General features: G+C 38.8%; 1 protein-coding gene across 4 annotated transcripts in view; it reads left to right on the top strand.

Moving 5' to 3' along the window:
• The window catches only part of npr1a (natriuretic peptide receptor 1a), a 147,386-nt gene that overhangs the window by 39,112 nt on the left and 81,962 nt on the right, over positions 1-26,312 (top strand). For all 4 annotated transcript variants that reach the window (XM_037535188.1, XM_017711401.2, XM_017711400.2 and 1 more), the window contains 2 exons: positions 11,605-11,792; positions 18,438-18,551. In XM_037535188.1, coding sequence (XP_037391085.1) covers positions 11,605-11,792; positions 18,438-18,551 — 302 coding nt within the window. The remainder of the gene's footprint in view (positions 1-11,604; positions 11,793-18,437; positions 18,552-26,312) is intronic.

The following is a 26,312-nucleotide window of genomic DNA, read 5'->3' as shown; positions in this document are numbered from 1 at the left end:
GGAAATCTCTAAGATAAAGAGACGAGTGCTGAGTAGCTATTGTTGCAAGTCTAGCCACTTTATCTCACACCTTTAAGCCTGAAAACAGTGAGTTTCTCACTGCAATGCACTCTGTACAGTACAGCTGCGTGTATAGTGTGCAGTGTATAGTGTGTATAGTGCTTATTACAGAGCTTAAACAGTACCTTTATAATCATACTCAACAAAATATAGTAGTTACTGATTGATTGTTGAATAACTCATATAACTCATAACTCAATATACTGAATCATTTTTAATAGTTACTGAATAATTACCAATAGCAAGCAAGCAAGCACAGTTTATTTATATTACACTTTTTACAATAGGTGTTGTCACAAAGCAGCTTTACAGAACAATCAGTATTACAGAAAGAAAAAGAAAAGAAAATCCGGGTCCGAGCCCCCATGAGCGTCGCCAGTGGCAACAGTAGCAAGGAAAACTCCCTAAGGGCATGAGGAACAAGCCTTGAGAGGAACCAAGACTCGGAATGGGAACCAAGACTCGGAAGGGGAAAGGGAACTTGGTAAATACTGAATAATCTATAGTACATACAGAATAATCTGCAGTACATACTAAATAATCCATAATATTTACTGAATAATCCATAGCAGATACTGAATAATCCATAATATATACTCAGTCATTCATAGAAGTGAATATTCATAATAAATACTGGATAATTCAAGGTAGATACTGAATAATCTATAGTACATACTGAATAATCTATAGTACATTCTGAAAAATTCATAATATGTACTGAATAATCCATAATATTTACTGAAGAATTAATAGTAAAGACTGATTAATTAATAGTGAATACTAAATGATCCATAGTAGATGCTGAATAATCCATAATATACACTCAATTATTCATAGAAGAGAATATTCATAGTAAATACTGGATAATTCAAGGTAAATGCTAAATAATTTATAGTACATACTGAATAATTCATACTATATACTGAATAATTCATAGTGCATACTGAATAATTCATAACATATACTGAATCATCTATAGTACATACTGAATAATTCATAATATATACTGGATAATCCATAAAGTATACTGAATAATTCATAGTAGAGACTGAGTAATTCATAATATACTGGATAATCCATAAAGTATACTGAATAATTCATAGTAGAGACTGAGTAATTCATAATATATACTGGATAACCCATAAAATATACTGAATAATTAATAGTAGAGACTGAATAATTCATAATATATACTGGATAATCCATAAAATATACTGAATAATTCATAGTGCATACTGAATAATTCATAATATATACTGGATAACCCATAAAGTATACTGAATAATTCATAGTAGAGACTGAGTAATTCATAATATACTGGATAATCCATAAAGTATACTGAATAATTCATAGTAGAGACTGAGTAATTCATAATATATACTGGATAACCCATAAAGTATACTGAATAATTCATAGTAGAGACTGAGTAATTCATAATATATACTGGATAATCCATAAAATATACTGAATAATTCATAGTAGAGACTGAATAATCAATAATATATACTGAATTATTTATAGAAGAGACTGATGAATGGATAATAGATGCTGAATACTAATAGTGGATACTGATATGTAATATGTACTGAATAATTAATAGCAGTAAATATGAAGGTGGGCCTCACAGGTTGTAACTGTAGTAACAGTGGTTGCTACAGGCTCATGCTGTTTCATGTGTCCAGTATTAAGACAGAGCTGGGCTCTGAGGCATGTCAGCACTCTCAGCGCCTCTGTGTGGATTTTGTTGACCTTGTGATCACAGCAGAAGTGTGATGGTGGTTGTTGCTGATGGGGGAGCTGCTGTAAGCTGTTCATCTCTCACTCTCCCGCAGATCTGCACAGGCACCCACGACTCGACAAAGCACAGTAACGAACACCCGACCGTTACTTACAACAGCAGCTTAAACCAGACTGACAGGCTGCTGTTCACTGCACACCACTGTAAGCCTTGATTAGGCTTATAATAAACCTTTACTAAAAACCTTTATTAAAAAGAGTCAGCTTTCTTAAACTGGGTGTTCAAGTAACGTCCAGGTTTTTTATGCACTTAAACTTGTCTGTTGACTGAAATTTTAACCTCTTTCACACAAGCCATAAAATTCAGTCCCCCCTATTTTAGAGGAAGTCTCAGTTCAGCTATGCTTTTTTATTTCAGTAATGTGGATGGAATATACTTTTATGATGGAAATGTGTGTGATTTACAAATCTGTGTCACCTTTATAGGTGAGCAACATTTATAAAAAGTGTTTTTATTGCATTTAATTTTTTTTTTTACAACTGTGGCAGTTGTAAATAATATAAAGACAGCTGCATTTGTCCATTTTATCTCAGCAAGGCTTTCTTTGTGGAGAGATGTGAAGCGTTTTCACTGCATTTCACACACAGAAAGCCAACAGTATCTTAGCTAATCTCATAATCAAGTTACAGGGGAAAATATTTTATTTTATTACATTGAAAAAATACGTTTATAAATTTTCCACGTGCCCCCAGGGGTCGGCAACCCATATTTGAAGAAGAGCCATTTTGTCCTTTCAAAAGTCAAGCAAAAATCAAACCACCTTGGGAACCACAACATTTTATGTCTATTTGACCATCTTGGCTGTAAATCTGTCTCAGTACATGCTGATGTGCTAGTATGGGCTAAAAAATATAGTATAAACGAAAACGCAGACTTACTTTGCTCTGCTTTAACTTTAGCTCAGCTGTAGCTGCTTTTCTTGCATCTCTGGCAGGAAACTTTTCCTCAAAAGTGGAATAGTTTCTTGTAAAACGTCTCTCAACGTTCGATTGTTTTACGAGGTTGAAGTCGCCAGCTTCCTCTTCCAATTTTCCCATTCCACCTTAAGTTGTGCCTGAGGTACCAGTAGGTGGAACAGGAAAATTTAAACAAGAAGCAGGCAAATGAGAAGCAACTTCAGCTTCACGACTTTTTAGTGTTTAACAGTTTCCCGTTGCAGATTAATCATATCAGGAAACCAGCTGGAGTGATTATAAATGCAAATAAGTCCATTCAACATATTTCAAAACTGGATTTGGGAGGACTCAGAGATGTATCACTCATTTTTTTTCTGCTACAGGGCTCCCTAAATATCGCCCATTAGGATTCACTTACTTCTCCTCCACCATGATGTGGTTTACACCCTTCAGTAAGTCTCACAGCGTTCTCTCAGAAAACCTGGCAAAGTAGAAGGATATCTGAACAAGTCCAGCTTAGAGTTTCTACTGTCAGAAACCACAGAGAAATCGACGTTGAGAGGAACCATTTAAAGAAACATCTTGTAGATAAAATTACTCGTAAACAGATCAGATTTGCTCTGATATGTAAAGATCACTACCAAGTCCAGCTGGCACTGGAAGCGGTAGTGGTCCACACATCCACAATACAGCTGTACTCTAACATGATCTGCGTGGAAGGGCGTCCAGGAGGAAAACTTTCACAGCCATCAACTATGCAAAACAACACTTAGACAAGCCAGGAACATTCTGGAACAAACCGTTGTGGACTGATGAAGCAAAAATCGAACTTTCAGCCACAACCTTAAAAGCCATATTGAGAAAATTCACCATTGTGGGTGAATCTTTCACAGCCTGGGTTTGTATAGCAGCCAGAAGCACAGTACACTTTGTCCATATGGAATGAAGAATGGATAAATGTTAGATAAATAAACAAATGCTAGACGCTGATGTGCCAGAGAGAGTGAAGAAGATCGGTGAGATTTTAAGGTTTGGAGATTTTAGGCTTCAGCTCAAGCACTATAAAAAAGTATAATATGTTTTTAAATCTTATTGAAGATCTCAAAACATTTCAAGGCTTGAACAATGGGAACAAGTCTACGGCTGGAGTGAAATGACTCTTAGCTGGCTGAGCTGACGAGCACTTGAAGCTGTGATTCCCGCAAAAGGAGGTGTTACTAAGACAAGATGGATTCCTGGAAAAGGAGGTGTTACTAAGAGAATCAACCTTGTTTTAGTATCAGCCTCCTTTAGTAACACCTCCTTTTAGAAATGCACCCAAATGCTGCACTCACTTACATCAGTGAGTTAAAATCAACAGTTGATGTTAATTAAACGCATGAGTTATTCCACTCGTCACCTGCAGACTCTGTCTTTTTCACTCTTATTCCTAGCTGCATTTGCTCATTTAAGGTTTTATGGTAGGCTTTTTGCAGAGGAGTACTAATGATGAAAAGGAGCAAAAAACGACACTTTCAGGGAAAAAGGTAGTAAACTGTCACTGGGGCAGGACCCCTCTTGTCACTGAGGTGGGACCCTCAAGGGTACAGCTCAGTACCTTTAGTCAGGGAACATAACTGAACCAGAATCCACTGAAATTATATTTTCTAAGTTGTACTGACTCCACCCCCCGTCTCGCCTCCAGGACTTTTATTTTATTGTTCTGTTTTGAAACATTCGGTTATGAAAAGACACAAACACGAACTTTTCGCCTGGAAAAACTTATTTAAGGCGCGCAGTCAGACCTCAAAACCTGCTGTACCTTTGAGGGAACATTTTTGTACCTTGATGAATGAAAAACTGACACTTAACCTTTATTTCTACCAGTGTATGAGCACAAATGTAACTTTTTTTATTTTATTTTATTTATTTTTCCTCCTGTCAGTCAGACTTTTCTACATTGTCCAAGCTTTTAAGTATCACCTGGACAACGTTAGGCTTTATCATTTTTCATCGTTTAGTGTTTATTATGATCTTTTCTCACAGTTTTTTACGTTTATAAATAGTGTAAAGTGCATCTTTGTACCAGTAGTTCTTATTAAGGTTGGTCTGAAAGCTGTTGGTTGAGCAGCCATTTCTTCTTGGCTTCCATCTTTTTGTAACAGTGTTTTATAATATAACACATGTGGATTAGAACCTAAATTAAAACTGGTTGAAAATTAAATTATAGATGATATAGCTACATTGGCTCATGTTGGAATGGCTCTTAATTTACAGCAATATGGTACTGATTCACTGAAAAGAGCCAGAATGGCCATCACGTGTTGCTTTCCACTGCATTTTGATTTGAAACACCCAAATGCCGCAATCTTAACAATATGCCTACAAATTCTACCAGTTTTCCCCTTGTTTTAACTTCTCGATGCAGTCAAATGAAACATATTTTTTTGGAGGTTGTTCTGTTGTATGAGAGAGCTGTTTAACTGATGCTTGCTTTGCTTAGCATACATATTGGTGGCCTGTTTAAAGACCAAAATCAGCATGCTAGGCTTTAATTTCATGGTGCCATATTGGCTAATAGCACTGGGCAGTGCAGTGGCCTGCAGATGTGAACCAGTGCCAGGACTCCTTACTGAGTCACTGTGAAACTGCAACAAGGTAAAATATAATTAATAGAATTTAATAATGTCTCTTACAGGCTTCAAATAAAACATGGGATGTCTTTAAAACTTTAAATGTCCACTTTGAATCTAGAACAGGCAAGAAATGTTCATGTGAATCCCAATTAGCTCAATGCTAACATGCCACTAGGATCCCATAAGGGAAATGAGCGTAATTATAGTGCTGGGTTTTTATTGTGTTTTTGATGTTTATGGCATGAACTGAAGGCTCAACTCGAACATTGTGTTCACTTCTCAGCCTCGTTGTGTGTCTCAGCATTTTCGGCGAACATCAGCACACAGGAATGAAAACGCTGCCACAGCATTCCCAGCAAAGTGGCTGATTATCAAATGAGAGTGTGAGCAGTGTCGAGTCCTCATTTAAGGTAAAAAGGCAGGAGACGCTCTGTGTGTGTTTAGTTTCTGTTGTAGTCAACTGGGAGGTCCTGGTCTTCAACAGTGAGATATTCAGCGTTCATGGCTCCCAAAAACAGTTGCGGTTGACAGCAAAATTTGGTAGGGTGAAAGTTGAACTCTAGATGGAACATTCTGCTTACCGCTTTGGTCAGCTGACCATAGCCTCTGGCAGAGGCAGCATTTTTCCTTGCGGCTCCATTGAAAACAATTGAATTCCCAGTTTGCCATCGTCCAACTGCTGCCAACGCGTAAAACACAGCATTAGGGTTTCTTCAGCAGCCCTTACTAAAATGACGCCTCTTATTTCTGGGCTTCTCAGCTCATGTTGTAAGTGCTGTGTTAAGCCGTGTCCTGCAGTGCTGTATCTAGAACAGGCAAAAAATGTTCGTGCGAATCACCGTTAGCTCAGTGCTAACATGCCAATGAAATCCCATAAGGGCGCTAGCAGAAATGAGCAGGGTTATTATTGTGTTTTTGGAATTTATGGAGTGAACTGAAGGCTCAACTCTACTGAAATGAGGCCTCTTGTTTCTGGGCTTCTCAGCTCATGTTGTAAGTGCTGTGTTAAGCCGTGTCCTGCAGTGCTGTGTCCCCTGACTCAGGTGTGTTGGATCTGGAACAGAAAGAGACAATAGTGTGAGATCTGAGGTGTAAGAGTTAAACTACTGAGCTGTAACGTGCTGGTTAATGTTCTACGCCTGTGATGGATGCTAAGGGTCCATTACAGTGACGGTGATGATATAAAGAGAGGAAACCTGGTGATATATTGAATGTAGATAAATGACTCGCGTGGGAACCAAAGTGGATCCTTTACTGAGCACCATGGCAACAGGTGCAGGTGCAGCTCACGCTGTTTAGCCAGTGGCAGCTCCTCACTGATCAATTATTCACAAAATTACTCTGCAATAATGCATGCTTTCAAAGGTGCACTCCAACAGGTGATTTACAAACAGGTGAGACAAAGTGTAGAGCGAGAGAAAGCCCAAGTGAAAGTATCATTTCTGTCGTTCATCTCTTCATCTTCCCTCTCTCTCTCTGTTTCTCCCTCTCTCTCAGCTTTTAAAGGGGCCATATTCTACGTTCTTCTTCTATTTTGTGCTGATTGGCTGGTTACTTTCCTGTGATGACATTTTAAAGCCACTGTTAAAAAAATATAATAATAGACTTTGAGAATAAAGTCGTAATATTCCGGGAATAAAGTTCCCTGTTTCTCGTAAAATTATAAGAATAAACTCACGAGGAAAAAGTAGGCTAATAGGGGGGTTTCCGGAATACGTTGGGGCCTCGGTTGCTGTACTGGCTAGAACGAATATGCCGTGTGCACCGGAGTTCTGCTCACTCAATGGATCGATCATTTTGATCATCATTCTCATTGTCTCCTTTGAAACTACACGCCCTCTTCGAATGGCACGGAGATGTAACCACTGATAGTCATGTAGACGAGCACTGCCTGCAAGTTCAGAGACAAACAAAACAGACGGTTTCCTCCGAGTCCATCTGGTTCTTTATTCTAGATAATCACAGTTTCTTGCACAGCCGTTTCTTATAGTAATGACAATCTGGTGCTGATGTGCCAGGAGAGACAGGGAGACTGAGTATTTCTTTATGGGAGAAATCAATACAAAAGCATAACTCCACCAACTCCTCACTGCCCCTCGTTTAAACACAGAGAGGTTGCTACCTTCCTTTTGCAAACCCTTTGGCTACAATATTGTGGCTTTTCCTGGTAATGTCCCACTTTAGTGTTGTAATTCTGACTTTATTATCAATATATTATGACTTTATTCTCAAAATATTACAATTTTATTTTTGAAATGTTATGACTTTATTCTTAGAGTCTGTTATCTTTAATCATTTTTTTGCCATCATACCTTCCAGTATTGCACCTCATTTAAAAAGCAGTGTTGGCTGAACCACTCCTTATAACTTAAGCATGAACATGTTTACAGAGACAGTGGGGAAAATAAGTATTTGATACACTGCCGATTTTGCAAGTTTTCCCACCTAGAAATAATGGAGAGATCTGTCATTTTTTTCATAGCTACACTTCAACTGTGACAGACGGAATCTAAAAAAAATCCAGAAAATCACACTGTATGATTTTTAAACAATTCGTTTGCATTTTATTGCATGAAATAAGTATTTGATCACCTACGAACCAGCAAGAATTCTGGCTCTCACAGACCTGTTAGTTTTTCTTTAAGAAGCCCTACTACTCTGCACTCATTACATGTATTAATTGCACCTGTTTGAACTTGTTACCTGTATAAAAGACACCTGTCCACACACTCAATCAATCACACTCCAACCTCTCCACCATGGCCAAGACCAAAGAGCTGTCTAAGGACATCAGGGACAAAACTGTAGACCTGCACAAGGCTGGGATGGGCTACAGGACAATAGGCAAGCAGCTTGGTGAGAAGGCAACGACTGTTGGCGCAATTATTAGAACATGGAAGAAACACAAGATAACTGTCAGTCTTCCTTGGTCTGGGGCTCCATGCAAAATCTCACCTCGTGGGGTAAGGATGATTCTGAGAAAGGTCAGGAATCAGCCCAGAACTACACGGGAGGACCTGGTCAGTGACCTGAAGAGAGCTGGGACCACAGTCTCAAAGACTACCGTTTGTAACACATTACACCGTCATGGATTAAAATCCTGCAGGGCACACAAGGTTCCCCTGCTCATGCCAGCACATGTCCAGGCCTGTTTGAAGTTCACCAATGACCATCTGGATGATCCAGAGGAGGCATGGGAGAAGGTCATGTAGTCAGATGAGACCAAAATAGATACCAACTTTTGGTATCAACTCCAGCGTGTTTGGAGGAAGAGGAAGGATGAGTACAACCCCAAGAACACCGTCCCAACCGTGAAGCATGGGGGGTGGAAACCTCATACTTTGGGGGTGCTTTTCTGCAAAGGGGACAGGACGACGGCACTGTATTGAAGGGAGGATGGATGGGGCCATGTATCGCGAGATTTTGGCCAACATCCTCCTTCCCTCAGTAAGAGCATTGAAGGCGGGTCGTGGCTGGGTCTTCCAGCATGACAATGATCCAAAACACACAGCCAGGGCAACTGAGGAGTGGCTCTGTAAGAAACATTTCAAAGTCCTGGAGTGGCCTAGCCAGTCTCCAGACCTGAACCCAATAGAAAATCTTTGGAGGGAGCTGAAACTCAATGTTGCCCAGCGACAGCCCCGAAACCTGAAAGATCTGGAGAAGATCTGTATGGAGGAGTGGGCCAAAATCCCTGTTGCAGTGTTTTCAAACGTGGTCAAGAACTACAGGAAACGTCTGACCTCTGTAATTGAAAACGAAGGTTCCTGTACCAAATTCTGTAAGTTCTCTTTTTCTATTGTATCAAATACTTATTTCATGCAATAAAATGCAAATTAATTATTTAAAAATCAGACAGTGTGATTTTCTGGATTTTCTTTTAGATTCTGTTTCTCACAGTTGAAGCGTACCTACAATAAAAATGACAGATCTCTCCATTCTTTCTAGGTGGGAAAACTTGCAAAATCGGCAGTGTATCAAATACTTATTTTCCCCACTGTATATGTAAATGCATAGTAATTTATGACATCATAAAATGGTCCAATTAAAGCAGGCTGAATTAAAAATTAAAGCAAGCATCTTCTGAACGGAACACGCATTTTTTTGACAATTACTGATTATATAAAATAAATAAATAAATTCAGTCAGGATCCGGACTGGGGTTGGCCAATTGACGACCCTCACCATACATACTGTATTTGATTAAAATTAAAAAATCAATGCATTTAAATTGCCACCTTCATATTCACATCGGAAGTGTGGACTGCTGTAATCACTGTTCTTCCTCTTCTTTGTTAAGCCTCCTATTAGGAGCAGTGCCTGTGGATAATTGCATTGGCGAGTTGACCCCCAGTTAGGTAATTAAGGATAACGAGCAATCAAAGTCCAGTTACGGCCGCTCTGCATGCCTGCTGTGTACAAACGAGGACACGCTTCAATCAGCACACAGCCTTTTAAACACGAATGAGTCTTTAAAGGTTTTCACAGAGAACCAGGCCAGTGTGGCAGTGATTGCGTAACACCTACTGCGTCAAACCTTTAGACAATTCTGTACATTGTGGCAGGCTTTTGAGGTTTAAGCGGCACCTAGAAGAGCTCCTTTATGGTCTTTTAAGGATTGTGTACAGAAAACTGCTCAGGTACAAGCAGATTAACATCACTTTGTCTTCTACTGTTCAACTGGATAACAACGTCTGCTAAAAGACTACATATAAATGTAAATTAAAGGGGATGTTTTTGAGAGATGTACTCATTCTAATTTATTTACAGTGGTGGTGATAGGAACCAGAGGTCACAATGTGTACAACACAAATTTTGCCTTTTTATTTACTATCTAAAACCACCAGGGAAGCAACGCAAGGGGATAATGATAAAATAGTAAATCTGTAGTAATTAGTAAATTATTTCTGGGTTCTGTTTTGCCTCACAATACAAGAATTCTCCTCAAATCTAAGATATAATAAATGCTCTCTTGGTTCTCGTATATTGCATATTTATTTTTCCTTAAATCGTCATAGCAGCAGCAATAGTTACTAGTAATGAAGACAATGTGCAGAAATAAGACAGTGAGGGGAGAACAAACAAACAATCACACTGAAAAACATGATTATTTACAGTACTGTGCAAAAGATAGAGACCACACACACACATTTTTCTAAGCCGCTTCTCCTTCAGGGTTGTGGGGGGGTGCTGGAGCCCATCCCAGCAGTCATTGGGTGGAGGCAGGATACACCCTGGACAGGTCGCCAATCCATCGCAGAAGATAGAGACCATCCTTTGTTTATTTAATTAGCAGGCAAAACAGCCTTAAATGCAATTAAAAGCACCAGAAAAAAGGCAGAATCTGTATATTTACCTTTATTACAGCTTCCACTCTTTTCAGGAGGCTCGTTTTTTGCAGGTCTGCAGGGTTTCCTACGCCTCCAACGTTCAGTCTCAGAAGTTGTTTTTGCATTTGTTTGCCATCCAAACAGAGATCTGGACTCTGGGGTGGTCAGTCCATTGTTCAGCTTCTTTGTTTGGTGTGTCCATCTCCTTTTCTCAGTGAGGTCTCAGTGAGGACCCACAGCGCTGAGTGGTCTTCTCACAGTGGAAGGATGGACAGAAACACCTGTGGATGTTTTCAGATCTGGAGCAGCTTGATCTTCTCCTCTCTCTCAAAGACGAAAGCTTTAAGTGCTGTTTATCTGATGGGGGCACTTTGGTGTCTATCAGGTCTTCCAGGTGGTTGTTAGGAGCCACATTTTCTCTGTAGCGCAATCATTTTTTTAAACTCCAGTTGTAGAAACTCCTCTTTTTGCACCTATTTCCCCCTGACTTTCTCTTTCATTACGCATGTGGGTTATTTTATTTCTAATCTCCACAGAAAAATCTCCTTAAAAATGATTATTGTGTACTTAATGGCCCTTTTGACTGGAAATTGAATAAATATAGGGTCTCTGACTTTTACACAGTACTGTATATATAAAAACTAAAAATGTAGGCAGTGTACCATCAATGTAATGGATAGAATGTGCTGTGAATGTGGTGCTAATAATATAATCATAATAAATATAATAATAATACATTTTATGCAGTTAGCACCTTTCACACATTATAATGTAGATCAAAGTGAAGAGGAAATAATAAAAAGACCAGAGTGAGCCTGATGGAGGTGGGAGTGTAGGATGGAAGCAGGAATGTTGTAGGAGTCCAGCTGTGAGAAAGTGTATGTTTTTCTGTTCTCTGATTACAGTGGTGTATGTGTGCTGTAAGTGGGACACGTTCCGGAAGTTGATGGTGCAGTTTCATAAGCAGAGGCTTCCCCAGGAGGAGTATGTCTTCTTCTTCATTGATCTGTTCGGAGAGAGCGTGCAGGGCCGCCCAGCACAACCATGGAAACGAGGAGACGCTGACGATGAGGCTGCCAAGCAGGCCTTTAAAGTGAGTTTGCCTATATTTTTTTGTTTGAAACAATAGTTCAGCAAAAAAACTAATGTGCCCGGTTTCCACCCCATTCAGCAAATGTCAGCTTCTATCGCTCCTTAGTTTTTCAATGGAGCTGTGCGGCTAATGTAGATAACAAGTAATGAAAACTGGTTCTGGTTCTGTTTGTCCAGTTCAGTGCAAAAGTTTGGGCACAGGGTGTTCCAATTTTAGTTGAGATAGAGGGGTTCTTTGTAGAACAAGCTTTAAAAAATCACTAGAAGTATGCTGTCGCGGTAGCTGGCTTCCTGTGCTTCCTTAAGTTCCTGTGCAGCCATTTAAGGTGGAACGGGAAAATTCTGGCTGGCAAAGTTTCAGTTTCCGATTTATTTACAACTCAGTTCCAAGTTTAATTTTAATAAAAACTGGCTTTAAAGCTCCTTTACTATGTTGATCTGTAGGCCTCTGTTCATAAACATAAACCAGCCCAAACTAATTTACTATAAAATGAAATGGTGTTTGTAGAAATTCAGAAAAAAGCCGCGTCAATCTCGACTGCATATGTGGACATATTTCTATATTGAGCTCTATTTACACAAAGTTAGGTTAGTTCATCATTTATGTTGAACAGACTCTCCCAAAGTTTTACGCTGCTGCGCTGACCAACAGGTCAAAACAAGTTCAAAACTAAGTGCATGCTGATTGGTGTTCTTGCTTCATGCTTTTTTCAGTTTGACTTTGAAAAATTTTAAGTTTTTATACACACACAAACCAAAAGGAAAAACTGATTTTGCATAATGTAGTTTAGTAAAATGTGAGATATTTGACTTGTAGTTGAGTAAAAGTAAAAAGTCGCTCAGTGTGGAAAAGCTTCAATAAAGTAAAGATACACGAAAAAACTACTTAAGTACAATAACAAATTATATTTACTTAATTACTGTCCACCACTGCCATCATTATTAATGTAGAACTGCTAATAGCCCTGAAGATCAGCACACAGGTGGCTGGTCACCATAGCAATGGCAACAACAATCTCACCTAGCCAGTAGCTAACGAAAAAGGCAAAGAGAATCTATCTATCTATCTATCTGTCTATCTATCTATCTATCTATCTATCTATCTATCTATCTATCTATCTATCTATCTATCTATCTATCTATCTACTAACCCTCCCACCCATCCAGCCATCCATCCATCCAACCTTCCATATATACCCACCTACCCATCTATCTATCTATCTATCTATCTATCTATCTATCTATCTATCTATCTATCTACTAACCCTCCCACCCATCCACCCATCCATCCATCCATCTATCCATATCTACCTATCTACCCACCTGCCCATCTATCTATCTATCTATCTACTAACCCTCCCACCCATCCACCTATCCATCCATCCATCCATCTATCCATATCTACCTATCTACCCACCTGCCCATCTATCTATCTATCTATCTATCTATCTATCTATCTATCTATCTATCTATCTATCTACTAACCCTCCCACCCATCCATCCATCCATTCTTTTTCCTCTAGGGAACTCTGCTTTGAGCTCAGAGCAGATACTGTACAGCAGTGCTGGGGGGTTTAACTTTCTGATTTAAAACATTAATAAAGTCCTGCTCAGACGGCATATTTGCATTTGGAAATATCAATGATGAAATGATGAAAGGGACCTTTCCACTAAAAAGGACTAGCACAAAAAGTGTGCAATTAACATCAAAGCTATCTGGTCAATTATACAGCAAAGTTTAAGGACATGTTCCAGCAAGTTCAGCCTAGTCTTTATGGGTCGTATCTGTCGCCCGCAAATGATTACAACAGATGGTCATTTCAGTGTTTTTCTCCAAACTTCATCAAAAACAGACTCACTGATACAAACTAGGCTGACAGTCGTGTGAAAAAAATTGAGCATCCCTGGTCAAATGACATACTTAGTGAAAATAAGTGAACACGTCATCTGCAGACAACACAATCTACATGTTTTAATGCACAGTTACTGCTTATTTGCTGAATTAAGCATATTATGGATAAAATAAAACCAGCATGTTTCCAATATGTTAAACATTTCATCAGAAACTAAGCAATAAAATGTGCAAGAAACCTTAGAAGTCAATGGGCATTTAGTGAATTCCATTATGAGATCAGATTTTTTTTAAACTCGTTCATTAATTCTTTACGCAAAAATATTTGTTCCTTTCAAACAAAATCAAACCACCATGGGAGCTGCAACATTTTACCATCATGGCTGTAAGTGTGTCTCAGGATGTGCTGATGTGCTAGTATAGGCTAAAAATATATATATAAAAAAACTCAGAATTCCTTTGCTCTGGTTTAAGCTTTAGTTCAGCTATAGCCACTTTTCTTGCATCTCTGACAGGAAACTTTTCCACAAAAGTAGAACAGCTTCTTGTAAACGTCTCTCAACATTGATTTTTTACAAGGTTGCTTCTCATGCACCAGCTTCTTGTTAGCATTGTCCCGTTCCACCTTAAATGGTGCCTTAGGTGCCAGAATGTAACTGCTGAACTATTTAAGGTGGAACGGGAAAATTCAAACAAGAAGCTGGCCAATGAGAAGCGACTTCAGCTTCATTACTTTTTTGTGTTTGACAGTTTGTTGGTACAGATTAAACGTATCAGGAAACCAGCTGGAGTGATTATAAATGCAAATAGGTTCATTCGTTACTGATGGTCGTCTTAAATCTTTCACTTTGTTGTTTCATTAGCTTCTAGCTTGTCTGCATTGCTATGGTGATCAGCTGTCTGAGGGTGGATTAGCAGTCATACATTCACTCCAGCCACATGTTGCCAACTCCTGCTATATAGTGTACAATCACATATTTCAAATATTTATTAATGGCATTCAGCAACTGCCTAATGGGTGGTTTTATAAATGGGTTGTTTTTTTAAACTACAGGGAAATGCCTGTGATTATCAATAATGTGATCCAAATGCATCTGAAAATGTTGAATTTCTTAAATCTCTGTATTTTATAAATCACTTCACTCAAATGAAGGGAGAATGTTTTGTAAGCTGCCTTTGACTCAGGCCTTATGTTATAGACCAGACTGCCTCTGTGGTTCAGCCTCCACTGGCCTGTGTAAATGAAGCTGTGAGAGGCTGCTGTGGCTTGTCTGTTAGTCCCAGCTGAGCTGAATTCACAGGCACGTCTCTGCTGGGCCTCATCTTTTCCGCTCCTCCTTCTTGTGTCTGTCAGGCCTGTGTCAGCATTAGGATGAGAGTCAGACAGGTTGTGACATATCTCTCCTTCAGGTAGATGTTCTTTGAGTCCAGAGCACGAGGCTTTTCACTCAGTGATGCATCTCGTCTCTCTCAATTCAGCTACTTCTGTATGATTCAGAATTAGAGACATATTGAAATTTTTGGCCCCCAAAAAATGTCCAAAATTGTCAAAAAAATGTAAAAAGGCCAAAAACTTTGGCAGAAACATCAAAAGATTAAATAGGTCTATAGTGAAACAATGTGAATGATAATGATCAATTAGAAGTGGATGTACATGAATGAACTTTAATACTAATATTTATGTTTTTAGAAATTTGACATCGAACTTTCTTATGGTTTTGTTGCCCCCTCTGGTGCAAACCGAAACTGTTCTAAATAAATTAATATGTTACTGCATATTGTGTGAACAAAAATACATATTTATTGATGATTTCGTCCTCATTTATCAATTTATTTTTCCACTTTTTCAGTGATGTGTCTCTTCTTCTTCTTCTTTCGGCTGCTCCCTTTAGGGGTCGCCACAGCGGATCATCTGCCTCCATCTTGCCCTATCCACTGCCTCCTCTACTTTTACACCAACCATCTCCATGTCCACCTTCACTACATCCATAAACCTTCTCTGAGGTCTACCTCTTCTCCTTCTGCCCGGCAGCTCCATCTCCAACATTCCTTGACCAATATATCCACTATTCCTCCTCAACACATGTCCAAACCATCTCAACCTGGCCTCTCTGGCTTTATCTCCAAACTGCTCCACCTTCACCGTCCCTCTGATCTGCTCATTTCTAATCTTGTCCATCCTTGTCACTCCCAACGAAAATCTCGGCATCTTCATCTCCGCCACCTCCAGCTCAGCCTCCTGTCTTTTAGACAGAGCCACAGTCTCCAAACCAAACATCATAGCAGGACGCACTACTGTCTTGTAAACCTTCCCTTTCACTCTTGCTGCTATCCTTCTGTCACACATCAGCCCTGACACCCGTCTCCACCCACTCCATCCTGCCTGCACCCTCTTCTTCACCTCTTTTCTACACTGTCCATTGCTCTGGATGGTTGACCCAAGATATTTGAAGTCATCCACCTTTACGACCTCTACTCCTCGCATCTTCACCTTTCCACCTGCCTCCCTCTCATGTCTGATTTCTGTTATCTTTTTTTCTATAGTCCCTGTTTTTCTGTGAGTTCTGACCTCACAATGATGCCATTTGATTAAGATTCTTTGGTAAATTATTCAAATCCCAAATTTTAAAAATCTGATAAATTCAGTCACTTTGCTATAATTCAGAATAGAGACACACAATTATTTTTCTAGCCACCAAAAAATTCAAAAATAGTTTTAAAAAAAGGCCAAAAATGTTGGCCAAAAAAGAAAAAGATTTAATAGGTCTACAATGAAGTTTCAAAATCTTACATATATTCTGAATGATAATCTTATTTGTTAGATTAAGGGAAGTTGCCCTGACAAAGTCAGTGCTGTGAAATTCCAGGTGGTTGTTAAGGTGTTGCTGCTATCCCAGGTGGTTGCAAAGATGTTGCTAGATCATTGCTTTGGCCTCCCAGGTGGTTGCTAAGGTGTTATATCATTGCAGTGATATCTCAGGTGATTAAAAGTGAAATGATAAGAACATTTATACAACAAAGACCATTAAGTCAGCTTTGTCAAACCAGCCTACTAAGAAATTGTGATAAAAATTTGTTTGATTTGTTTGGTCTCCTGTGCCAGGCAGCACATTCTTTAATGGAAATCACATAAATATAGCTGACTCAATAATAGTAACTCAATATCTTTTGGTAATAAACTTTTTCACCTCTTGTTTACTTCAATAAAACATGTTGGTTAGGTACTGCTGAGGTTTATGGCTCAGGTTTCTTCCACTAAAGTGACTTGGTGCCCCCTACTGGACCAAATCCAGACTGCTAAGCGAGAGTTCTAAACACACACCCACATGCTTTCCGTAATGTATATTTGTATCATTATTCCAGATGAGTTCTGGAGCTCAGTTTTAGATGTCTAAAGATGGAAATCACTGTGACATTGATGTCGAGCTGTTCCTCACAGCATTTAATAAACAGGATATGACCATTAAAATAGTGTAAACACTTTCATAAAAACATAGTTTTTATTCTGATGATTTTAAGGCAGTTTTACGCTGTTTTTTATTAAATGTTAAATTTTATTGTTAAACAATGTCCTTGTTTATTGGTATTGCCACAGATTCTGTGTATTTACAGCACAAAACATGGCAAATAAGTATATATTTTTCTTTTTTTTTCTGTTGAAGCGCAAGGATTTTATTGATTAGCTTTAAAAAAAAAGAGTGCTTACCTTATTGAATATTGTTACTGATAGCTGATTAGAATTAGAATTAGAATTTGAGATTACAAAATCAGTTGCACCACCGTCTTCAGATTGATGAATCATAATTCACTGCTATGTGTTTACATCCCAAGTAGGAGCTTTTTTTAATCTGTTTTTGGTTTTCATTTTTCTTGGGCATTTTTAATTCACATTTTTGTTGCACACATCCACAGCAGACTGTAGAAATTCTAAAACTGATTTTTGGCATTTCTAGGCTTTTCAAACAAGTGGTTAAACAGCTGTTTGACTGCGAATGTAGTAATGCATCAGGGACAACGGAAGACATCCTCTCAACAAAAAAGTATTCACTGAGGCCCACTACTGTCATTTCTTATATATATATTTGTTTTTTTTAGGAGAGTTTTGTCAGCAGTGTAGTTTCAGTTTGTGTTTTTTCTGGCCGCTGTGTGTGCAGTGACAGAGACGGTGTTGGTGACGGCTGTTTGACATACTCCGTGGTGAACAGAGACGCATTTGTCTGAAATGATTGGGCTCAGCACTGATGAATGCCAAAGCCAGGGCTTTCAGACGCAGCTTGTTTGATTAAAACTGAAAACGCCGACCGCATACAGAGAACTACGTCTGACATCTAGATAATAGAAAGACAGCCATTCAGGAATAGAGAGACAACGAGGGAAGCTTTTCATCACAGTTCCAGTGAGGGCGGTCTGTTGTTTGTCATAAACTAGTTTCATTTTTGTTTTTTTTTTCTTCCACAAAGTGCTTTTACGCTGTTTTACCACAGTGATGTAGTGAGTTAGAGTTTGGAGTTTAGCCACCAACATTCATTTCGCTGGAGTCTGCTCAAAGGAAAAACGACTCGGGAAGACCACGAAAGAATCAATAAGGAATAATCCAGACTGTGCTTTGACTCTGATTGTTTCAGTCCCCATACATTCCCTCAAGCCTGCTGCTGATGTTGCAATTACTGAGCTATGAAAGGCTAAAGCAAAGTAAAGCTGAGAAATGTGACCTGCTACACATAATGTCTGTAGCTGAGTTTGTGTTCAGTGGTGTACTGATATTTTACATACTCCTTGTGTTCTTTCATACAGAGTGTGAAGATTCTGACCTACAGAGAACCTCAGAACCCTGAATATAAAACCTTTGTGTCAAAGCTGAAGACGGATGCCAAGAAGATGTTCAACTTCAGTGTCGAAGACTCGCTGGTAAGTAACGGAACTGAAAGAAATGATTTTTGCCTGCTACATTATATACATTGTTTGGTCCACTTATGTATGTAGATGCCCTTGAATCCACCTCTACCATCCATCAATGCACTGGGACTACCACTGACCAGACATGCATGCATGGGTGACAAATTACACATGCTTCTTGTAGTTTGATGGCTGGCTTACCCCCAGTGGGGATTGAACTGGCGGTTCTTTGTGCTCAGATACCAGAACGCTATGAGGTAAGCCACTGGGCAAGCACAAAAGATGAACAGTGCAGACTTGTGAGCATGGAAAAGAATATAAACAAGTTTGCACCCAGCAAAATTCAGAACTCACAACCTTGTGACACAGGAGCGAGTGCATCACCGCTAAGCTATCATGGCAATGCCATTAAGAGTTTTGTAGGATTGTTGATAAACAAAAGAGAGTTTTAAAAAACTGAAGTTTTAAACTTACACAGAGAGATACTCCAGAAATCAGAACTTGAGACTCAAGAGAGAAACTAACACCAAAATTACCAGTTTAGTCTGAGACCTGCATGTAGCAGCATGAACTCAAGACTGAGCAGAAAGCAGTGTGTGAGCACCCCTTAAGTAGGGTGCTCACATCTCTTACCGCTCAGCCTTAAAGTGTGTGTCCCTTAGTGATGCCTTGTTTTCCTGTAGCAGCTGGAAGTGGTTCAGCATGAGGTCAGGGCATCAGAGTCAGAATCATGCTTTATTGGCCAGGTATGCTTACACATACAAGGAATTTGGTTTTGGTTACAGGAGCTTACAATGCACAGTATCTGACAAACATTTACATGTCGTAAATAACATGAAATGAAATAAAATAAATGCCCTGTGATGGACTGGCGACCTGTCCAGGGTGTATCCTGCTTTCCGCCCAATGACCGCTGGGATAGGCTCCAGCACCCCCCGCAACTCTGAGGGAGAAGCGGCTTAGAAAATGGATTGGATGGATGGAAAATAAAATAAAATAAAACGTGCATTCTTACCATCACTCACTCATACACACACACACACAGTCATGCCTGTAAATCTTACATTGTGCAAAGTGTGTGTCTTATATTAAAGCAGTTAAATGGTGTATAGTGGCAAAGAAAAGGATCAGTGAGGTAACAGATAAGTGGGGTAATAAGGCAGGTAAGTGTGGTAAGGGTCAGATAAGTGGGGTAATGAGACAGGTAAGTGAGGTAAGGGTCAGATAAGTGGGGTAATAAGAAAAGTAAGTGAGGTAACAGATAAGTGGTGTAATAAGGCAGGTAAGTAAGGTGCTAGAATAAACACTGGTCTGTGAGGATGGAAGCTGAGTGTGATACTGTATACCAATATATTTAGAAGTGCTTGTATGCTGTTTTGCCACGGTGATGTGATGAGTTAGAGTTTTTAGAGTTCAGCCACCAACATTTTTCTTCTGAAAACAGTGATATGTGTGATTAAAATTAGACATAAGTCAGAGTAAAGTATGAGAGAATATTTGCATATTTACACAGCATATACACTGCAAGATTTGTTGCATTTACATGAGAGCAGGTATTGCACTAAGTGATATAAGGCAGTTTACAAAATCGTGAGTAAAAGCATAACTATGAAGTTATTAGTAGTATTGACAGTCTAAAATATTCAGTGAGAGTGTCATTACAGTAGCAGTTATGATATATTGCACAGGTGAGGTGATATAGTGATGTTGTTCAGCACAGTTCAGACTGCAGGACATCAGTACCGTTGTAAGGGTTATATCAGCGGGTAAGAAAGATCTCACACAGCACTCTTTAACACAGCGCAGCTGTAACAGTCACTGAATGTGCTTCTCTGTTTTTCCAGCATAGCATGCAGAGGGTGTGAGGTGTTGTCCAAGATGACTAACAGCTTGTTGAAAGTCTTTTGTTCTGCCACAACCTCCACAGAGTCTAGCTTGAGCCCTACAACAGAGCCAGCCTTCCTAATGAGTTTGTTTAATTTGTCCAGGGCACTTTTGTTAATGCTGCTGCCCCAGCACACAACAGCATAGAATAAAGCACAGGCTACAATAGAGCTACTAATAACTGACTGTGAGCCACATCTAATTTAAAATATTATATTTTATTATAGTATATAGTAAATTTAGTTATTATAGATGCATATTTTATAATGATTTTAGGAAAAAATAGTGATACATGTATTTGTTTTGGCTATTACATTTTCTTGTTCGGAAGCTGGACCCTGTACACGCCTACACACGACAACACGAGTGGCCTCGAACACGAGACAGACTTGGGGCAACGTCAGAGACTCGTCACCTGCCAGTGTGAACGCGGGGTGACAGTCCAGTCATCAGCCTGTCAGATACAGAGATCTAAAGCACCTCATGAAGACACATTCAAATGCTGAAAATAGAGTTTTAAAAACCTTAGCGAACTGAAGATGGAGAAAAACTACGTCCGAGCTAGACCGTGTGCATTAGCTTACCAGCAGCCCTGATAACTGTGTTTAACTGAGCAGCCGAGCAGTTCAGAACCGGACATTATCCTTATAGACAACATTAAAGTAAAGTGTTTTCATAGTCCAATGTTTGTTAATCTCAGAAATAAACAATGCTGTTTAGGTCTTATGCTCACCATACATTAGAACACTTTAAAAAGACTTTGAAAAGACTCAAGACTCTTTTTCAGTGAATGGAGATTGTCCATGATGGTAAACAGGTGATGTCCATGATCACAAGGGTACTTTTCACTCAGCATTAGTTGGCCTGGCTTCATCGTAATTTGAACCCCTGATTCAACATTTCCCATGCTGTGCATCACTACATTCACTCAAAAAGGACCCATTATGTTCCTAATTATGCTCTATGCATCAATGCTCTGTGCTTTGAACTTGCATTGTCCCAATACTGTGTGGGAAACGGGCAGTTGGTCAGAGTTCTTTAAGTACGGACAGTGTCCACAGAATGCTATGAAAGTGTGTCATGATGTCATTTATTTTGAGAACAAACCATTTCATGTCATATCGTCATATCATAATAGGGCTAAGCAGTTTGGAAAAATTGAAAATATAAAAATAAAAAATAATATATATATTATATAAAAATTAATCTGACTGTGATTTTTCTAACCAATATTGTAACTGTGGTTTTAAATTATTAGTATTTTCTATAAATGAAAGACAGTTAATAATAATGAGGCCTGCTATTTGGCCAAGACATTTACATTTACAGCATTTACCAGACGCTCTTATCCAGAGCGACTTACCAGAAGTGCTTTGTCTATCTACAGAAAGTATCTTTGCTAGTTACCAGTAGGTTAGAGAGAAAGACGGTCCTGAGCTCAGATACTGCTAGAAACAAAAAGTCACTGTTGATACCTACACAGTTGAAGATGAAGGGATTTATTGTTTTGAATTGTGCTATATCGGTGTTATATATGCTGTATTGTGTGTGCCCGTGCTGTGACTGTATTTCTTCTGTCTATTCTAGTTTATTCCTATATGGTCGTGTTTGCCACACCTGTTACTTGTCCTGTATGAGCTGGGTCTAATTTTGGCATCAGTCCAGCTATATAACTGTGCCAGCCCTATGTCTTACAGCCTGGCTAGGTGTCTGGTACCTGCGATCAAAAATAAAGAATATCTGTAGAGAACAACAGGCTGGTCCCCTGGATTTCCAAAGGGTAAAAAGACGATCACATTATCCACTGTTTCTGGCTTGAGTTAGTTGTGGTTGTGTTGCACACACAACATCAGTGTTTCTATGATTGTTTTTAATTGGTCTCCCTCCAGGCGTTTCATGAGCTCCAAGCTCTTAGATTACATTTCCCCGCTTAAAACTTAAGACAGCAGGTTTGATTTAAAAAAAAAAAGATTATTATTTCAGCACTAATAATATAGCCCGCCCAGGATGGGCAATTATTAGTATAAAATGTCACTTTTAATAGTGACCATGTGTACAGTTAAGCCATGGGTGTCCTATTAGTGCCGTCTGTACCACCCCACATAGCCCAGTACATAATAGAATATTATTAACTACCATGCTGACAGTTGAGCAGAGTTTATCTGACATTGCTCAAGTCCCCACTGGGCAGTAAACAAACCATTATCAGACTGTGTGGTTTGGGATGGGGAAGTGAAAGCTATTAAACTAGAAAATTATCCGTATAAAAGATCTCTTTACAAAACACCCTCTAGAAGATGTAAGAGATGGTGAGATAGTGGTAGGTAAAGAGTTTTTTAATTTCTTTTCAGACTTCATTCATTATTTTATGTAGTGTGAGCACCTGCTCATCTATCCATTACACTTCATGTACACTCATACTCCACTTTAAAGGAAACCCCTGCCTTGTGCTTCCACTCGCTCGCCACTTTATGAAATGCATATCCCTAAAGTCACTGTATAATAGGGGCGTGCACAGGTTAACCATTCAAGGTGAGATCACTATTCAGGTATTCTTGCTTTTATTATGGGTTGAAGGCTGACAATTCAAGGAAATGCAGGTTTTATGTTTTAATAGAAAAGCAAACACACAACAGTTTTGTGAGGAAGTACAGTGAACTAGACATGACTGCCGGAACGTGAGCTTGTGCTAAAGATGTTGTTAACAATGTACAGAAACAGTGAAAATATATATATCTGACAAAACTGGCCCCACTGTCCACTTAGGAGAAAACACCTCATGTAGCAGATGGTGAGACTTCATCGTTGTTCAGCGTTGTACCGATTAGCCCATCTGAAGAGGCAGCTTCCTTTACTAAAACCTACTAACTTCCCTTTCCATATATATTTAAGTGATAGAACATGAGAGGGAGTGTGTTATCACAAAATAACATCACGGCTGTGATTTAGTCACCGTAGATCGTCACAGCCGTGATGTTATTCATGATAACACATGATCTCTGGTGTTCTGTTGCTTTTATACAACAGTTAAAGTAAGAGATTAGTAAACTGGTCTGGGAACACGGCATTTAATATGTTTTAATGTTCGCTGTTCCTTCTGCCAAATTATAGTTCCTTAACAAGCAGGTTGTTGCTATGACAGAGTAACAAGCTCCGCCCACTCACTATACAGCTGGCAGTACGTTCTCCATCTCCACACAGACCAACTGACAGTTTGGGAATTTAGTGTAGTCTCATCCTCAGAGTCTGACCAAATCATCTGGAGGTCAAATGTGATCTTAAAAGTGTCCATTTTTTGTTTGTGGCAAAGTAAGAAGTAAAAATGACTTGAGCGTCTCCTACTGTTCTCAAAGTCGTTGCTTAGTGACGGCGTCTCAGCGGAGTGATGGTGTTTGTGAAAAACCTGTGATGTTGTGGTGAAATATCAGCACGGTTAGAACGCTTCTCAGCCGATCAGCCTGCGTGGCCAGAACTAATTGTTGTATAATTCAATAATAAGTGGGTTTTTTGTTGTTTGTTTTTTTAGCCTCCAATGCTATTACATAAAAAGTAAGCCTACAGCTTTATGCAATTTTTTCCCAAAGTCTGTTTATGTTTCCCTGTTGTTGCTATTTTCTTCCCAGCATGAACTTTTACTAATACTTGAACATCAAAATTAGTCAGAATACACATCCCTGTTATAAGGACATACAGTTACAGACCTCAGCCCTGTAATTATGACTGTGCGATGTGGTAAAAATAAAATATTGATGTAGTCAGAATAAAACCTTGTATTTCCAAAATGTAACTTTACAGGAGAAGGAAAAAACTAACTTTACTTGTAATGTAAGTCAATGGAACCAGATTTTTTTCCAAGTCATTTTGGGCTGCTTCTTTTGATCCATTCATCATGAAATTTATACACAATATAAACAACAACAGGCAACTTTAAATTATGTCAGAAACAGAAAAACGACAAAAATGGAGATACATGGTTTTGGTCCGACTGCGGCAATAAGGTGGTACTTGAAGGCATTTTCGTGATACATATCACAGTGTTGGGACAGAAAAAAGGCCACAGGGTACATTTTAAAAAGACTATGCATATAATAATGCATATAATGACTTTTATTCAGTCTTTCACACACTTCACAAAATCTATGAAACAGCATTAGTTATACTCTTTATAAGTTGGTCAGTGTTCTTTAAGTACGATATCCACAGTATGTTCCATAGTTTATCATGGTAACGATGAATTATCATCACATTGCTCCCCTACCTGCAATATATCACCCCCATCCCCCAACCCTTCATCATTGGTCAGTTTCTGACCATAAAAGTGCTATTGTTTAGACATTATTTGGGTGGTGGTCCATTCTCAGCACAGCAGTGACACTGAGATGGTAGTCTGTGCGGTGCTGGTACGAGTGTATCTGACACAGCAGTGTTGCTGGTGTTTTTACACACTTTAGTGTCCACCACCCAAAACTATTCAGACAAGAGCAGCTCTGTGGTCAAAATCTTTGACGAAGGACCTGAGGATTGTACAAACTGTGTATCAACAGATGAGTCACACGCTCTAACTGTACCAAGCCAGGGGCCGTATTACAGAAACTTCTTAAGTCTGAAATCATTTCTTATCTGCTTAGTCACTATGATGACCTCAGTTAAGACTGAATTTACGACAGAAGCTATTACAGAACAACAGTTCTTAAGTTCATAATCTTATCATTAACTCCAGATAAGGTTAGTATTGCATAATGATTAGTGTTACATACATAATAGTACATAGTATTACATATAAGATAAGATCCAGTATTACAGAAACATCCTAACTATACAAAATTTCTTACATTTTTGACCTAACTTTAACTTTAAGATAAACACTAGAGCTGTACTCATTTCTGTTTTAACCATCTGTTTCTATTGTTTTATGCAGCGTCAGGCAGCACGGTTCACTATAAGCAGTATAGTGATGCTATATGTATCTGTAAGGGAGGGGTTTCTAATAAAGTGGCCAATGAGCATTATTATGCTTTTGTACAAGCAGTGGCATCGTCTACCTCAAACATGACTCTATATGTAGAGTAAATGGGAATTCGTCCACTTAATTTCTCAAAATTTCAAAATAATTCAGTGTTCAGATTCAGATGTAAACAAAGTTATTCACAGTGGTTCATTGTAGAGAAACCGACAGATTTCTTTACAGTGGTGCTGATAGGAACCAGGAGTCACAATGTTTACACCAACATAAATACAGCCAATTTATTTACTATCCAAGCCCACCAGTGAATTTACATGTATGGTTTTTATATATTATGTTGATGATGATGAAATTTTGATGATAGTGATGATGGTGATGATGATGATGATGATTCTTTGGGGGCTATTCTTTTCATTCAGTGCCCTGCATGTACCTCTCCTCTTTATTAATGGATTAAAAAAACAAGCATTTAAGACCAAAACCTTATCTCAGAACTATCATAAATCAGTGTCTCAGACAATACAAGACAAGAAACCATTTAATGTAACTTTTAGAGACATTATACTTTTCAGACATCTGGGGCTGTATTACAGAAACCTCAGATCTTTTTGTCTTAACTTAACATCTGACAGGTCAAGATAAGATTTTTCAGAAATTCATATTACAAATGCAAATTTTATCTTAATTTAAGATTCTTATATTACAGCATCTTTTCTTATCTCAAGTTAAAAAATCTTAACTTACTCAATCGAAGTCGACAATCAGTCTGTTTCAGTTTCAGTTTCCTTTCCCAAACGCTTTTAGTGGAGGGCACTAACGTTATTCCTCCTAATAAACAGACACATGTTCAGCTCCATCTCCTCTTTATTCACCACCATCACTGTAATATTTTATCTGATGAGGTTTCATCAACATTAACCCACAAA

Source organism: Pygocentrus nattereri, chromosome 27, assembly GCF_015220715.1.
Source record: "Pygocentrus nattereri isolate fPygNat1 chromosome 27, fPygNat1.pri, whole genome shotgun sequence".
In the NCBI taxonomy this organism is placed as follows: Eukaryota; Metazoa; Chordata; class Actinopteri; order Characiformes; family Serrasalmidae; genus Pygocentrus; species Pygocentrus nattereri.
This window is presented reverse-complemented; position numbering and strand designations above follow the sequence as displayed.